The 16,484-nt window shown below is 40.2% G+C and overlaps 1 protein-coding gene across 5 annotated transcripts in view; it reads right to left on the bottom strand.

Moving 5' to 3' along the window:
• Nucleotides 1-15,458, bottom strand: part of LOC114047108 (ras-specific guanine nucleotide-releasing factor RalGPS1) — a 490,091-nt gene extending 474,633 nt beyond the window's left edge. For all 5 annotated transcript variants that reach the window (XM_027867848.1, XM_027867845.1, XM_027867844.1 and 2 more), the window contains exons 1-2: nt 15,378-15,458; nt 7,228-7,335 (exon numbers count right to left, since the gene is read on the bottom strand). In XM_027867848.1, coding sequence (XP_027723649.1) covers nt 7,228-7,335; nt 15,378-15,434 — 165 coding nt within the window. In that variant the 5' untranslated portion in view covers nt 15,435-15,458. The remainder of the gene's footprint in view (nt 1-7,227; nt 7,336-15,377) is intronic.
• Nucleotides 15,459-16,484: the final 1,026 nt, after the last annotated feature.

Raw genomic sequence — 16,484 nt, 5'->3', positions numbered from 1 at the left:
TCTCTCTCTCTCTCTCTCTCTCTCTCTCTCTCTCTCTCTCTCTCTCTCTCTCCTTTGTTCCTGAGTCTCCTCCCAGTGCCCAGCTACATGATGGATTAGCTGGCCCAAGCCCACAGACTGAGAACTGGCAGAAACTGCTATTCATGCCTATCCTTGGAATTCAGGCAGGAAATAAAATAGCAAGTTGATATTGGAAACCACAAAGGAGATCTGTCCTCATATGTCTCTCCCCTCACCACCACCACCTCTCAAAAAAGGAATAGATAAAAACAGCAAGGTTAAGCAAAAATCGTTAGGTATTATTTTTGCCTCAATATTTCACAGCGAAGCTAAAAGATACAGGGTGATGGTTACTGGGGAGAAAGGTATGGATTTTAAAAAATCAATAAGTTTGATAAAGGTGTAGAAGACATGCTTAGCGAATTTGCAGATGGCAAGAAACAGGGAGGGATAGCTAATATGTTAAAGTTAGGGTCCAAACAATCTTAGCAATCTAGAAAATGGGCTGGATCTAATTAGAGGAGTTACATCATGAATAATTTTAAAGACCTATAGTTGCGTTAAAAAAAAATCAACTGCCCAAGTATATAATGTCAGCATTATACTTGTCCATTCATCTTCCAGATACATCTGGACTGAGTCAGAGGGTTCCACTCAAAGACTATCAGAGCCAAAATACCTGATCTAGGCCTCTCATTTTACAGCACACAAACTGAGACTTGGAGAAGTTTGGTGGCTTGTCCATAATCACCCACTGAGTCAAGAATCAGTTATAAAGCCAGCAGGCAGCTGGACATGATGGCACACAAGTGTAATCCCAGCTATTGGGGGAGGCTGAAGTTGGTGGATCTCTTGAGCTCAGGAGTTCTAAGCTAAAGTAGGGCTAAAGCTGCTCAGGTGTCTATACTACACCGAACACCTATATGGTAAGCAGGACAAGTGGAGCAGGGCAAAGCTTCTGTGCTAATCAGCAGTGGGGTCAGGTCCATGAGTAGCTGCTGCACTTCCAGCTTAATTGAGCTAGGGAGACCCAGTCTCAAAATAAAAAATTGAATACATAGATAGATTAATTGATTAATGGATAAATAAACTAACCAATGAATGAATGAACAGATGAAGAAATAAAATTAAATGAAGGGCAAGACAGAATCTAAGCCATTTCATGAGATGAAGAAAAGAAACCAGAGTTTTGCTTTTGTTTTGTTTTTTTCATGGCACAGGCATGAATGTCCCTGGGAACCTTGAGCAACTAAAGAGAAAATTCATTTTCTAAATCTAAGGCCAGATCTACTGGCTTGGGGGTTAGAATCCGCCATTAATTCAACCTATCTCTAGGACAGGTCCCAGTACAATGCAAAGAGTCAGCTTGCTCATCTGTAAAAAAAGAGGGCTGGACCTTCGAGGTTCCTTCCAGTTCTAGATCTAAGATTCTATGATAGTCTCCAGTAGGCTGACTCTGGGATATATACACATATGTATCTAAATGTGTGTATTCATGGAAAGGTAAGACACTGGCCCTAAGCACAATAAAAGTGATCATGTATGCATGCAAAGGAATGTACTTAAACATATATACATGTGTCAACAAGCACATGTGCACCAAATGGCACGGACTGATTCCACAAATCACTGAGACTGGGAGTGTGCTAGAAACAGCTCATATTGCCTCATGAAAGATGATTGTTAAATTTTCAGTGTGAAAATTTACACCTTGGAAATCAGCAAACACTATAAATCAGGGCTTGATTTGTTGTTTTTGTTCAGTGTCTAGACTGAAGAAAGTGACAGAGAAATATTAATAATGCAGATTAAACTTTATGTTCCCCACCCCCCTGGAGATCTAGTTGTTAAACATTTACCAGTACACTGCTGACTAAGATCTTTCATTTTCAAGTTCTGGCCAACAACAGCATTGCCCCTAGAGTAAAGCCTGAGTACAGAGTCAAGAGATGAACTAGTTCTGGGTTAAGAGAGCTGCTAGGGCTAGCCTATCTCATACTGTTGACACTTGCATCTGTTCTATGGGCTGAGAATATCTTTAATGGAGTTTTCAACTCATTACATTTTATAGAAATCTAGGGACCAGAAGGGTAGTACAGTAGAGAACATTTGGGTGGGGATACAAAGAAGACAAAACCAAAAGGAATCTTGTTATAAGAATGTATTACAGCACACCTGGACAAAGGGAGAAAATAAGAAACAGATCATGAATTTGGCACTGATGGAAGACATCAGCTAGCCAGACATCTGGGGTGCTTCTCGCCAAACCCCTGACTCATCTAAATGATAATTTCATTCTTCAACAGCGCAGGGAATGATGAAGGGAATTGTTATTCTGAATATGATTCTGACCAGTAAGAAGGAACTAATCACTATAGTAGAAACAATGAAAACTTGCGAGGGTCCTAAGGGGCAGTGCTAAGATGGCGGAGTAAAAGCAGTGACTTGCTTGAGCTCTTCCCCAAACCCCTCCAAATACCTGTAAAAAATAGCTCTAAACAAATTCTAGAGCAGCAGAACCCACAAAAAGACAGAATGAAACAAATCTCCAGCTCAAGACAACCTGGATGGTTGATTGGAAAGATCTATTACTCAGAACTGGAAGAAGAGTGAAGTTCAGCATAGGCACACAGACAAAGACCAGGCCTCAGCGAACCTGTAGCAGGCTTCAGGGGACTGAATCATGGGCAGTTATGGTGGTTTCCAGACTTCTCAATCCACAAACACCAAAGACAACTTAGAAGGTCAGTAGGAAAGGTCTATTACCTTTCTATGAGAGAAAGACTTGGTCCCAGTCCTAGTCTTGGTGCAGCCCCAGGGCAGTGGCTGCTTCCTAAGCTCTTGGCCCCCAGACTGAGAAGGACTCGAGTGGCTGATCAGAGGAGGATTGCAGGGATCTCTTTGCTGGTGCTGAGGCAGGAATCTCTTGCTTTGCCTGTGCTTGGATCTGGGTCACAGTTTTGTGTGGCAGTTCTGGGGTAAAGAGGAGTGCTGGCATGGTGGAGCTTGTAGTGGCAGTGGAGAGGGAATCCTCCTCACAGTTCCAAGGAAGAAAAGAGTGCTTGTGGTTACTCATAGACCAAAGCACAGGCCCCTTATCATACCACTTTGGAAGAACTGAAAATTTACAGGTCCCTAGAAGTATCTCTGAAAACAGCTGCACAAAACCCCTGAAGCTTGGGACAGTACATTCTCCACACTGGAAACAGATCCCTACCTTAACAAGGAGTTTATAAGTCAAGTAATTGGCTGGGATCATGAGCAAACTTCACCAAAAAAAAGTCAGACCATAGAATCTTTCTTTGGTGACAAAAAAGATCAAAACACATGACCAGAAGATGACAACAAAGTCAAAGCTCCTACATCCAAAGCCTCCAAGAAAAATATGAATCAGGCCCAGGCTATGGAAGAGCTCAAAAAGGATTTTGAAAAGCAAGTAAGAGGAGTAGAGGAAAAACTGGAAAGAGAAATGAGAGTGATGCAAGAAAATCATGAAAAACAAGTCAACAGCTTGCTAAAGGAGACCCAAAAAAATACTGAAGAAAATAACACCTTAAAAACCCACATGGCAAAAGAGGTCCAAAAAGCCAATGAGGAGAAGAACGCCTTAAAAAGCAGAATTGTCCAAATGGAAAAGGAAGTCCAAAAACTCACTGAAGAAAACTTGAGAGTACATGGCCACTCCATCTTGGATAAAAGAGTAGAAAATTTGGCATAAGCAGATACGGGCCTTAGATCTCAAGAGAGTGGATTGCAAACACTCCCCCCCCCCCAAAAAAAGGAAAAGTAAGAGAATTCTCTGGGTTAAAATCTTATAGGGGAGACAGCACAAGAATAATGGAAAGCTCTCAAGAAGGAAATTTTAATGTCATGAACGCAAATGAAAAAGAAAAGGTGGAACTATCTGAAGGAACCAATGAGGATGCATAGGGAACTCAACAACTAATTTGGATTTTTAAGATATGTATAGAAAATAAATACATACACAGAGACAAACATAGAAGATACAGTTAGATAGCATAGTGGATAAGGAGCCAGTCTTGGAGATAAAAGGATCTGAATTTGAATACCCCCTCAAATACTTCCTAGCTGAGTGATTTGGTCATGTCTCAATCTCTCTTAGACTCAATTTATTCATCTGTATAATAGGGATAATAACAACGCCTGTATCACAAGGTTTTTGTGAAGATCAAATCAAATGAGATATATGTAAAATGCTTTGTAAACTTTGTATAAATGTTAGTTATTGCTAGAGTGGTACAGTCCTATAAAAATAACATCAGGAAGTCAGGCATAGTGGTACACACTTGTCATCCTAGCTGTTGGGGAGGCTAAGGCTGGTGGGTCTGTAAACGTCAAGGGTTATGAGATGCAATGGGTTATGCTGATTGGTGTCTGAACTAAGTTAGGTACTAATACGGTGAGCTTCCAAGAGCAAGGAACCACCAAGTTGCCTAAGGAGGGGTGAATGAGCTCAGGTCCAAAACAGAGCAGGTCAAAACTTCTGTGCTGATCGATAGTGGAATGAGGCCTGAAAGAAAGAGGAGGAAGAAGAGAGAGAGAGATGGGGAAAGAGATGGAAAGAAAGATGGAAAGGAGAGATGGAGAGACAGAATGACAGAGAGACAGAGACAGAGACAGAGAGAGAAGAGAAGAGTAGAGAAGAGAAGAGAAGAGATTGGAAGGAAGGAACTGAGGCTCATCATAAATGCTAAGGACCATGAAAAGGGCTTTTTAAAAAATCACTGTGTGAAGACAAGAGGATGATTAAAGGAGAGACAGAATTACTACTTGAGGTGGTGGATGAGATGATGCTAATGGATGGTGGAAACAAGGCAAAATTATTCAACTCCATTTTGCTTCTATTTTTTCTACCAAGGAGAATGTTAGTTGGACTGAGGACTGAATGAAAAATGATGACTACAAAGTTGAAACTGAAGATCAGAAGGTAAGATAGCACCTATTTGTCATCAGTGAATTTCAAGACATCAGGCCCAGATGAAAAAACTGGACCATGTGATCACTGAGGCATTGTTAAGTGATATTTGAAAAACTGTGGAGAATAGGAAAGGTACCATAAAACTGGAACTAGTAAAACATCATAACAATTTTCAAAAAGAGAAAGTTGAGTCTCCTATGTGTAGGCCAGTGAGCTTAACTTCAAATTCGTGGCAAAATTCTAGATCATATTTATTAAAGAGATAATTTATGAGCATTTGCAGCAAGAGAATTAACGGTCCTCATTAGTAACCAATGTGACTCCACCAAGAACAGGTCATAGGATTATAGCCTCATAGATTTAGAGTTCCAAGTAAACTACAGCTCATCTAATTCAACCCCTTCATTTTACATATGAGGAAAATGAGGATCAAGTTAATTAAGTAACTTTTCCATGGTCACACAAGTGACATTAAGTGGCAGAGTTGGGATTCAAATGCAGATCTTCTTACTCCATACACATCACTCTCTTCCTGCACCACACTACCAGAGTGATCTTGTTTCCTTTTTTGACAGAGTTACTAGACAGGTAGATGAGGGGGATGATGGAGACATCATATATCTAATTTTAGCCATGCCTTTGATGAAGCCTCTCATGCTATACATGGACAAGATGATAGTAATGGTAGGCAGACCCAAATAGGAAAATAAAGCACATTGAAAAGTTAAAAGCACTATAGAAATGTCAGTTATTATTCTTATTCTTATTTGAAATTTGATGAAGGATCATATAAAAAAGTTGCTAGTAGAAGAGGTCCACGGCAACTTGGTAATGTCTTGTGGAACAAACTAATGATCTGTCCTTGGCCCTGTGCTAGCCAACAATTTCATCAGTGACTTGGATAAAGGTATAGATGACATCATCATCATCACCATCATCCCACTAATAGTAATAATAGCCAGTACTGATAAAACATTATATGGTTTTCAAAGTACTTTATATATGTGTTTTTCAGATGACATAACACATAAGACTAAGTGGGGCCGCTAATATTTGGATAACAGGCCAGATTATTGTACTGAATCGAATAACATAAAATAAAATTTAATAACTTTTGAAAATGTAAAGTCTTATTCTTAGATTTCAAAACAATGAATATCAAGTACAAGATGGGGGGAAAGAGAGAAACAAAATATCACATGCAAAATATCTTGGTGTTTTAGTGGCCTACAAGCTCAAGAGTAGGACACAGAAACTAAAAACGCAAATACTATTTTGAATTGCATTAGGAGAGGTACAATATGCAGGGCTAGCAATGTGGTGATGCTGATATCCTCTCCCCTGGTCAGGCCACATATGGAGTCCTGTGCATGAAGTTCTGAGAAGACCGCTAGTGAAGGACACTGGGAGAAGGACTCTGGTGGAAGGAGACTGACCCCAAGCTGATATCAACAGGAAAGCAACCAAGATGGTGAAAGGACCAGACACCATGTGTCACAGGAAGATCAGCTGAAGGAACTGGGGATGTTTATCCTAGAGAAGAGAAGCCTTAAGAGAAGGAAGGGGACAATTACTATCTTCAAGTATTTGAAGGAATTCCACATGGCAGAGTGATTCAACATGTTCTGCTTGGCCCCAGAGGGCTGAACTAGGCACAGTGGGTGAAGGTGCAGAGAGGTAGATTTGAGCTTGATGTAAAAAGAAAGACTTCTTTACAATTAGAGCTGTTAAAAAGTGTAGCAAGCAGATTTCCTTTAGATGCCTGTGGTGTCACTGAAGAGACTGCTGTTTGGATACAGGTTGTATTAGATGTCCATTCTGGCTCTAAGATTATATGATTTTATGATACTATTGGTACCTTACCTGCAGAGAAAGGGGTAACACCATAGTTGTTTTTTTTTTAATTACAGCTCTTAAAAATGTAATAGCTAATTAATGCTGTCAAGGAACTGGATATAGTAACTCATTAACGTAAAGGGAGCATGGGGGCTCAGAGAGCACTGGGCTTGAAAAGTGGGCTACCTAGAATCAAATTCCAGTTTTGACACTATTCTATATGTCTGTGGCTAAGTAATGTAAGCTCTCTGGGTTTTCTCCTATGTAAGATGGAGATAATAATATCAGTGCTATCTACCTCACATGATGGTTGTGAGGCAAGTACTTTGTAACCTTAAAGTGCTATAGAAATGTGAGTTGTTCCTAAAATAATACAGCATCAGCTAATGATCTGTCCCATATCCACCTCCCAAAGGTCACACATCCCATAGGATGAGCTACGTTCTACTTACAGCAAACTCCTCAGGAGTTACTTTCAATACATCAAAAACAACGGCATCATAGCTCTTACTGGCGTAGTCACAGCTCCGTCCCTCCAGAGAGTCTGAGCTGCTGCTGCCCTGCAGAAGGAAAAGAAACACGACTAAAGTTTCTTGGTATGGAAGGTACCCTCAAGTCAATGACTTCTTAACTCGGCTGTACTGGAGCCACTGAGGGAGGAGATGTTGTATTTGATGCCTGTTGTAATAGAAAGAGCATCTGATTCAAACACCAAAGACTCGAGTTTGAATCCCAGCTTTGTTCCTTACTAGCTGTATGACTTTGAGGAAGTCACTTCATCTCTCCAGGTCTCAATTTCCCCTTCTTTAAAACAAACTGGTTGGACAGAATACCCTCCAACATCCCTTCCAGCTCTGATATCTCATGGTCTCAGATCCCTTCCTACTCTAATATTCTATACTTTAACATTCTACGTTCTAAAATCCCTTCCAGCTCTGACATAGTATCCTAACATTCACAGGAATTAGAGAATTTGAGAGCTTATAGTCCAGTCCAACACCCTCTTTTCACAAACAAAAAAAAATGAAGGCCTGCCTTAGGTCAGCCAGGTTGAAAAAAGTCAAGCCAAGATTCTCAACTCAAGCCCACTGAATCCATGTCCTATATATTTTCCACTATACCATGCTGCATCCTTCTATGGTTTAAAGTCCTTTCCAGTTTCTGATTTTATGATTTTATGATTCTGTGACCCAACTGATACAAGTGGCTCTTTTCTATTCTCTCAAATGGGGGAAACTGTCTGGAGGTGTTGGGAAAGGATTAGTAACTTTATATCTGTCAAATAGGGCCTGGCTTAAATCTTTTTGTGTGTGTGTTGTATTTAAACTTGAAATCAGTCTGGAAAATGTTACACAAAACACAAGGCAAGTTACTGTTAGAAATAGCATTTATGTGGCAAGCAAAAGCTCTCTCTTGAAATTAAAAGCCTGTTTGTTGGCAAAAGGAGGTACAGCACATTGGTTAGGGAGCCCTGAGTGAAAGCTATCTTTATTAGAATAGCTTAGATTAATAGGAGTACTGTGAATACTGCATTTTAAAAGAGATTCAAATAAACAGAGTTTCCTATAAAACATTGGGTTGAAATCTCAAATGTTGCCTGCCCAGAACCCACAGTTGTGGGGATCTTGGGGCATTACTCATACCATCCTTGGGAGCAGCCTTTTTTTATCTCTCCTCTCCCAAAGGGAAGGCTCCAATTAATAAATGGCTTCATTCCTCCTAACTCAGAGGGTGGCTTTGGTGAGGTTTCCATTAACCTCACCAGTCTGGACTGGGGCTTAGGGAATTTGCTTGCATTTATACCTTCTTGCTTCACTCTTTCCAAAATGGCAGCATTTGGGGAAAAGTGCAGGCTTACTAGAGACTACAGTGTATTCAAGCTAGCAAGAAAACCCAATAGTCAACAACTGAGAAATGTGAGGTTAGAGATGTGGACAGCAGCTGAAGCCAATGAGTTTCAATAGCCTTGTATCACCAAAAAATGAGCCCGCTGTATTAAAAAAAAGAATGCTTACCACTGAGGCAGTAAAGACTTTAATAATTAGAGCACTAAGACAAGTGATTCTTTTTCTGTCAATGGTAAAAGGGAGTTATTTGTGCTTCTATATTCTATGTTCTAACATTCTATGGTCCAAGGTTCCTTTTGTTTTTAACATTCTATGTTCCAAGGTCCTCTTTCATTTCTAACATCCTTAGTTCTCTATTCTGACATTGTTCTAATGTCTCATACAATTCAGGAAATCTATGTGTTTTAAAATTCTATGTTCTAATGTTCTTCTGAATTCTGATAGTCTATAATTTCATCTGTTAAATGGGTATAATAACTGTACTACTCATTTTATATTCTGTGTTCTAACATTTTGCATTCTAAGGTCTTTCTCACCTCTGACTGTCTACGTTACAAGGGCCCTTCCAACTCTAATGTTCTGTTATAAAATCTCTTCTAGCATTAGCATTGTGTTCCATGAATTTTCCCTCAAATCTGTAGTCCTTGCCAAAGGTTCTCACATTAGTCTCACAGACAGCCTTTGTGGCTAGTGAATTTTCCAAGCAAGTTAATCTTTCAATGTTCCTACAAGTTCTCTCAGGCTTTTTTAGTTATTCATCTCTCCTTCAAATCTCCTATACCCTTCCCCACTCCAACTGCTACCACAGAACAACTTGGCAGCTTCCAAGTTCTATCTCTTGCTATATACTTTTCCCCAATAGCTCAATCATCTGAGCAATAGACCGAGCCTATGGAAATGGCCTCTTCAATGTAGTGTATGAAACACAGTATGAGTTAGTACAAAGGTTGCTAGACCTTGGCTTTAGTCCCAAGCTCTTTCAATAACTACTTTCTGTCACCTTAGGAAGTCAAATAACCTCACTGGGGCTCAGTTTTCTCATCTATAAAATGGAGGTGATAGTTGTATTCAATTATTGCTAAAAATCTTTGAAAGTTCCAGCATTTTATTCTCAGAACCAGACTCACAAAGTGAAGATATCTTAGAAGTCAGCTAGGTGGCTCAGGGAATAGAGTGCTAGATGTGGAGCCAGAAATATCTAAATTCAAATCCACCCTCAGACACTCTCTAGCTATGTGACCCTGGACAAGTCATTTAACCTATCTCAGGTTCAGTTTCCTCATCAGTGAAATGGGGATGATGATAATAATAGCACCTCCCTCTAAGACTTGTTGTGAGGGTCACATGAGATAATATTTGTAAAGTGTTTTATAAATCTTAAAGAGCTCCATAAATGCCAGTCATTGGTATTGTTGTTATTATCAATTATTTTTAGAAGTCATCTAATTAGCTCTACATCTGAAAAAGAATACTGTCTCCAACATTCCCTCAATGAGTTTACAAGAAAAGTATGTAATTAATGTTTGTTTACCTCTCACCTCACCCCAAAGTGGGATCTTATGGATGATACAGAAAACGTAGAATGATATGGTGGTTAAAAGAGTCAGAGATGTGGGTTTTAACCCTAGCTTTTATATTTACTAACTGTGCAGTTTTAGCCAAGTCCCTTAATCTCTTAGCCTCGTTTCCCTATTCTGCAAAAAGATACAATAATGCTTGTACTCCTTCCCTCATGTGGTTGCTGTGGTACAGTAGCACTTTGTAAACTTTGAGATGTTACAGAATCATGATCTATGTGTCTGTCTAGCTTCAGTCCATAGGGGTGGGGGAGAAAGTGTTAAATCGCTCTGGTTATTAGGGCTGATTAAATTCAGGTCATGCAGTTGTTAGTCTGATCTTAAGGACTCTGCCTGCCAGGCTACAGCATGGACAGTGTGAGAAATATTTTCACTTCATAATGGGTTTGCAGAATTAAACTGTATGTAGTTTATTCGTTTCCCAAAATACTGCTCCTACAATTCTGGTACAGTGCCACCAGGTGGCAATATTGCCCTTCTCCACCTAGGGGAATACGATTCTAAAACTGGAAGAGAGCTGAGTGATAACCTATTAGTCCAAAGTTGTTTCTGTACGAAGAAGGAAACAGAGCTCAACAGGTTAACTTGCTGAAGAATACATAGGTAGTGAATAGCAAAGCTGGGGCTTGAACCCACATCTTTTACTTCACATGGAGTGTCCTTTTCCCCTACACCAGTATGTTTCCTTTATTTTTTGTTGTTGTTCAATCATTTTCAGTCATGTCTGATTCTTTGATTCTTCATGACCCCATTTGGGGTTTTCTTGGCAAAGATCTGGAGTGGTTTGCCATTTCCGTCTCCAGCTCATTTTACAGATGAAGAAACTGAGGCAAACTGGGTTAAGTGACTTGCCCAGGGTCACACAAGTAGTAAGTGTCAGAGGCTACCTTTAAACTCAGCAAAATGAGTCTCCCTGACTCTAGGCTCAATTGTACTACCTAGCCACTGATTTAAACTCTATTCAAACAACTGAAACTTATTCCAAAAATAAAAATTAGCTTCTTAAAATATAATTTCAACACTAAGTTAAGAATGGTGTTGAAATGCTTTTTTTTAATTTATGAAATAGGAATTTTTAGAGCAATAAATTCTTAACTCCTTTTTAATATCTAAAGCCTAATACTTAACATCACTAAGTCTTAATAGCTCTTTTAACACTAAGCTCTAATTGGAAAGCATACTTCGATGTGGATCACTGAGTGTCAAAATTGGAAGAGACTTGGGCCATGTATTCCAACCCATACCTAAACAAGACTCCCCTCTACAACATCTTCAACAAGTGGTCATCTCTACCTGTTGCTTCAAGACCTCCTTTGAAATGGAACCAACTACTTCCTAAGGCAACCCATTCAACTTTTAGGGGTGTCTCAAATCCTTTCCAGGTTTCAAGCTGGCTTGGCTTCAAAATGTCTCTGGGCTGCTTCCCTATTCATGGCTTTCTTCTTTTTGCCTTCTACTTGCCATGGATTTTCTTACTCAACTAACACTTCCAGCATTGTTTCCCATCTATATCATCCCATGAAGTTGTAGAATACAGGAGCTGTGATCAACTCCAGAACACAGAATATTAGATAAGGAAAAAATAGAATGTTGAAACTAGAAGGAACCTTAGAACATTAAATGTTAGAGATGGAAGGGAGCTTAGGACACCAAACAGAATATTACAGGTCATCTCCTCCCACACCCTCATTTTTCAAATGAAAAACTTGAGTGAATAAAGGACTTGCATATCAAAATCATTATCATTTCCATGGATTCTCCAAAACAATATTAAGAATTAGCAGTATGTCTACACTCCAGCTAAATCAAGGAAGAAACTGCCAGGCAGAAGTCCCAAAATGCCATTCCATTTGAGAGGCATAAAATCCTGATAATTCAATTTTCTCCAATCCTAAAACGTTTGTATACCATTCTACTTCTAACTATTTTCACTTCCCCTCACCGCAACTTTTTCAAAGACCTTATTTCACCCTCCTATTTTTATTCATTAGTTTGTTCAAGAGCCTGAGTTTAAACTCAACCTCTGCAAATCTATTATGTACAACTTGCTATTTCTTTTAAATGTATAACAAAGTTATTATGTAACTTTATTTTTCCCCTTTTTTTCCACCCCCCACCCTAGAGATGGCTACCATTAGACATAAATATGTGTGTATGTATATTTATACATATATATATGTATGTGTATATATACACATACACACATATATACATATACATGTATATGTAAAACCATTAGACACATAACTTCTATTTATCAATTCTTTCTCTGGATGTAGTTTCATGTACAATCATTTTTTCTATTCTACTATGTTACAGAAATGCTTGTTTTATGTTTTAAGTTCAGAATAAAACTACATTTAAAAATAGTATCTAAAAAAATCCCACCTCTGCTATTTTGCTACCTATATGACCTTGGTCAAGCCACTTAATCTTTCTGAGCCTCAGTTTCCTCTTCTGTAAGACAACGGAAATCAATTACATGACCTCTAAAGTCCCTTAGAATTCTAAACTCTTTGATCTCATTATAAGTGCCTACTATGCTCAGGATTCTTTTTTAGACCACAAATCTAACTCCTATGCAATACTTTAAGGTTCCTTAAATTGAGTTTTGCTGATTTACCTTAGCAACCCTCTAGTAACAGACTTTTTTGAAACCTGGCTCCAAATTCGGAGGTACCATATGTCTTATACTTAATAGAATATATTGAACTCTAAAAATCAAAGTAAAAAACAACTTCTTTGACTGTAGATTTATTTAAATAATTGATGTGAAAGAGAATCCAGAGCTGACAATTTACAAGCTAAAGGGAGTCAGTACCTTGGAAGGAATCAAGTTCTAGTGTTAAATATATGGTATACGTAATCTACCACTCCATAGGTGTCAGGTACAAGGCAAACAAACAGCAGGCTGGGTGAGAAAGGTTAGACATGCTGAGGTTGATGACCTGTGTTAGAGTCACCACTATTGCCCTACAACTCCAATAATGTACAGACATAGAATCATACGTGAAACCCCAAGAGGGCAGGTGGTTTTGTCCACAATTATGTAACAAGTTCAAGGCAGAGCCAAGACTTTGAACTCAAAGTTCCTGGCACCTAGTCCAGGACTTTTCCCAGGACTTGCTGTATAACTGCCTTCTCTCAGTCATTCCATAACCACTGAAAACATCAGGTCCCCTGTAAGGGCTGAGACCAGGAGAGACTCTGAGATCTGACAGTGGTGATAGTGATGAGTTTGCAACAATTCTATCAGAACCAGAGCGCCCTTACTTACAGGTTTCCTATGCACATGCTAAAGACCAAGCTCAGATAGAGAGGGGGGAGGGAAGGAGAGAGAGAGAGAGAGAGAGAAAAGCAGAGACAGACACACAGAGAAAAACAAGGGGGGAGGAGGGAAGAGTAGGGAGAGAGGTCAGAGGGAGAGGGAGAGAGAATCCAGATGGGAAACAACATGAGGAAGGTTTTTTTAATTGCTAATTTCTTCAGAAACTGGTTCACCTAGATTTCTGGTTATTTTTTTCAAGTGACCATGTATAAGCAACCAGAAATAACTAAGGTCCAAAGCAAGGAAAGTGACAGTCCCACTGTCCTCTACCCTAGTCTGACCACAGCTGGAATACTGTGTGCAGTCCTGGAAACACATTAGGAAAGACAACAACAAATTGTCATGTATCTAAAGGAGGGTGACCAAGATACCAAAGGAACCAGAGGTTTATTTAATGGGAACTGTGGCAATTTAACCTGGAATATAGTAGGAGTTCTTAACCTGGGATCTGTGAACTTCGGTTTTTTTTTTCCTAAATTATTTTATAACTATATTTCAATATAATCATTTTCTTTTGTAATCCTATATATTTTATGCATTTAAAAAATTATTCTGAAAAGGGGTCCATGGGCATCATCAGATTGCTGAAGGAGCCCCTACACAAAAAATGTTAAGAACACTTGGTTTCAGAGGATAGGACAGCTGTCTTCAAATATCTGAAGGGCTGTCTTAAAGAGGCATTCAAACTGTTCTGCTTAAGTCAGTCAGTCAGTCAACAAGCATTTATTAAGCATTTACTATGTGCAAGGCACTGAGTTAAGTATTGCGAATACAAATACAAGCAAAAAGAAAGAGTCCCTGACCTCAAGAAGCTTACATTCTAATGGGGAAGGAAACATAAAAGGAAGCTGTGAAGGGGTTGGGGTGGAAGAGGAAGCACTTGGTAAGGCGTCATGACAGAGAAGTCCAGAAGAACACAGCCTGGCAGGAAATGAAGAGATGGCTGGCCTGGGAACCCTTCTTAAATGGAGGTTCTCCACCTCCAATCAGAGAGAGGGGCCCGAGGGGCAAAGGATACTACCAGGATGGAAGTGCCAGGGCTGACGTGATCTTCCAGAATTAATATGGTGATGCAGAGGTAGAATTAGAAGAATGTAGGGGAGAGGGAAGGGTCAGGGTTCTATAAAAGTTTTACAAGTCTGGAATACTTGCTACACAACATAGATGGGCTAGGGTGCTAACCCCAGAGACCCTCAGTGACCACAATGCCTCCTGAGCATTTCTAGGCAACAGTTAGGCTGCAACAGATGGACAATGTGAGTGTCCAGGGCTGAGGCCACGGTGGCACTGGCACAGGTCACTCTGCGAGCAGGGCACTCATGCTCCAGGCTTTTAAGCATCAGAAAGGGGAAATCACCAGATGAGGTCAGTTGAAATCACAATCTATTTTGGGATGTGCTACTTATCTCCTATCAATAGTGTGTTCTTCTGAAATGTCCAGGGCCTTCATAGAGTTTCTTTGGGTAAATGCCAATCATTTCTTACCATCTCAATGGAACATGGCATTCGTGACATTGGACAAGTTGTGAATATTTATTTTAATTTGAAATGAGCGACTTCAAAAAATATACTGAGAGTCAAGGCTTGATTTATTTAAGACTGTCCCCCAAATATAACAACTGTCCAAAGCCTGGCAGTAGCTGGCTCCCGTGGGGGTGGGAGTGTGAGGAAGCCTGAGCACTTAGAATGACAGCATTCATCGAGGCCTGCAGTCAAACACAACTCTGTTCAGGAGGTAGCAGCCGAGCATGTCCCCTGGCAGCAGGGAGTCCCTCTGAGGCCAAAGTAAGCTGGCACTGCTTAGCAGGTATGGCTGCCCCCTGCCACCTCCCCCACCCTGAGCATCCTACCTGGGGAGTCGCGGAGGTGACCAGAACATTGGCCATCAGGCCATTCCGTTTATACATGCTCTCTCCAGGCCTCAGAGGGGGTGTCAGGGCCACCTCAGCTGGTGACACAAAATGCAGGGAGGATTCCTGGAAGGCAAACAAGATCATGAAAACTTGCTTTCAAGGGTTCACACACACATACACACATACACCCCTCCCCAAAACCATAGTGTTGAAGAAGTCTGTCACTGAAGAGGAAATCTGTAGATCAAAGCAATTACAGTGCATAGTCATTTGCTAGTGATTTAACTGAGTCAATCAATCAACAAGCACTTATTAAGTGCCTTCTGTGCACCAGGCACCCTCTAGGCTAGGTGTTGGGGATAGAAATACAAATAATGTAACAATCTTTGGTTGCATGGAGCTTAACTTCTAATTGGGGGAGACAACAAGTCCACGTATACATTTCCATTAAATAAAGGGAATAAATACTAGGTAGTTAAATACACTGTAGTTTGGAAGAGAGGGAGGGTACAAGCAATTCAGAGGGGGCATCAGGAAAGGCTTCATGTAGAAGATAGCACCTGAGCAGCATCTTGAAGCAAGAGAAAGACTCTGTGAAGCAGAGATGATGAAGATGAGCATTGCACAGAGGGGAATGGGCAGTGCAAAGGTGTGGAGAAGAGCGATGGGGAGCTCCCTGTGAAGAACAGAGAGATCACCCATTAAGCTGGATCACAGAGCAGAGTGGGAGTGGGTGGGCAGTGTAATATTCAGCGAGACCAGAGGGACAGGTTGGGAGCAGGTTTGTGAAGGACTTTAAAAACTGAACAAAGGAGTTTCTATTTTATCCTGGAGACAAGAGAGAATCATGGGAGTTAAAGCAGAAGAGTGACATCATCAGATCTGTATTAAAGGAAAATTCCTTTGGCAGCAGGGTGTGAGATAGGCTGGAATGGGAGGGGTCTTGAGGTAGGGAGACCAGTTAGGAAGCTGTTGCAATAATCCCGGTGAGAGATTTATTACCTGGGCAAGTAGAAAGGAGTAAGGTGTGATAGATAATATAGAGGCAGAAATGGCAAGATCTGGAAAATGATCAGATACATGGGGTGAGAGAAAGTAAAAAGC

Source organism: Vombatus ursinus, unplaced genomic scaffold, assembly GCF_900497805.2.
Source record: "Vombatus ursinus unplaced genomic scaffold, bare-nosed wombat genome assembly UNPS02014786.1, whole genome shotgun sequence".
NCBI lineage: Eukaryota > Metazoa > Chordata > Mammalia > Diprotodontia > Vombatidae > Vombatus > Vombatus ursinus.
The sequence above is the reverse complement of the archived record's forward strand: the minus strand, read 5'-3'. Positions and strand labels throughout refer to the sequence as shown.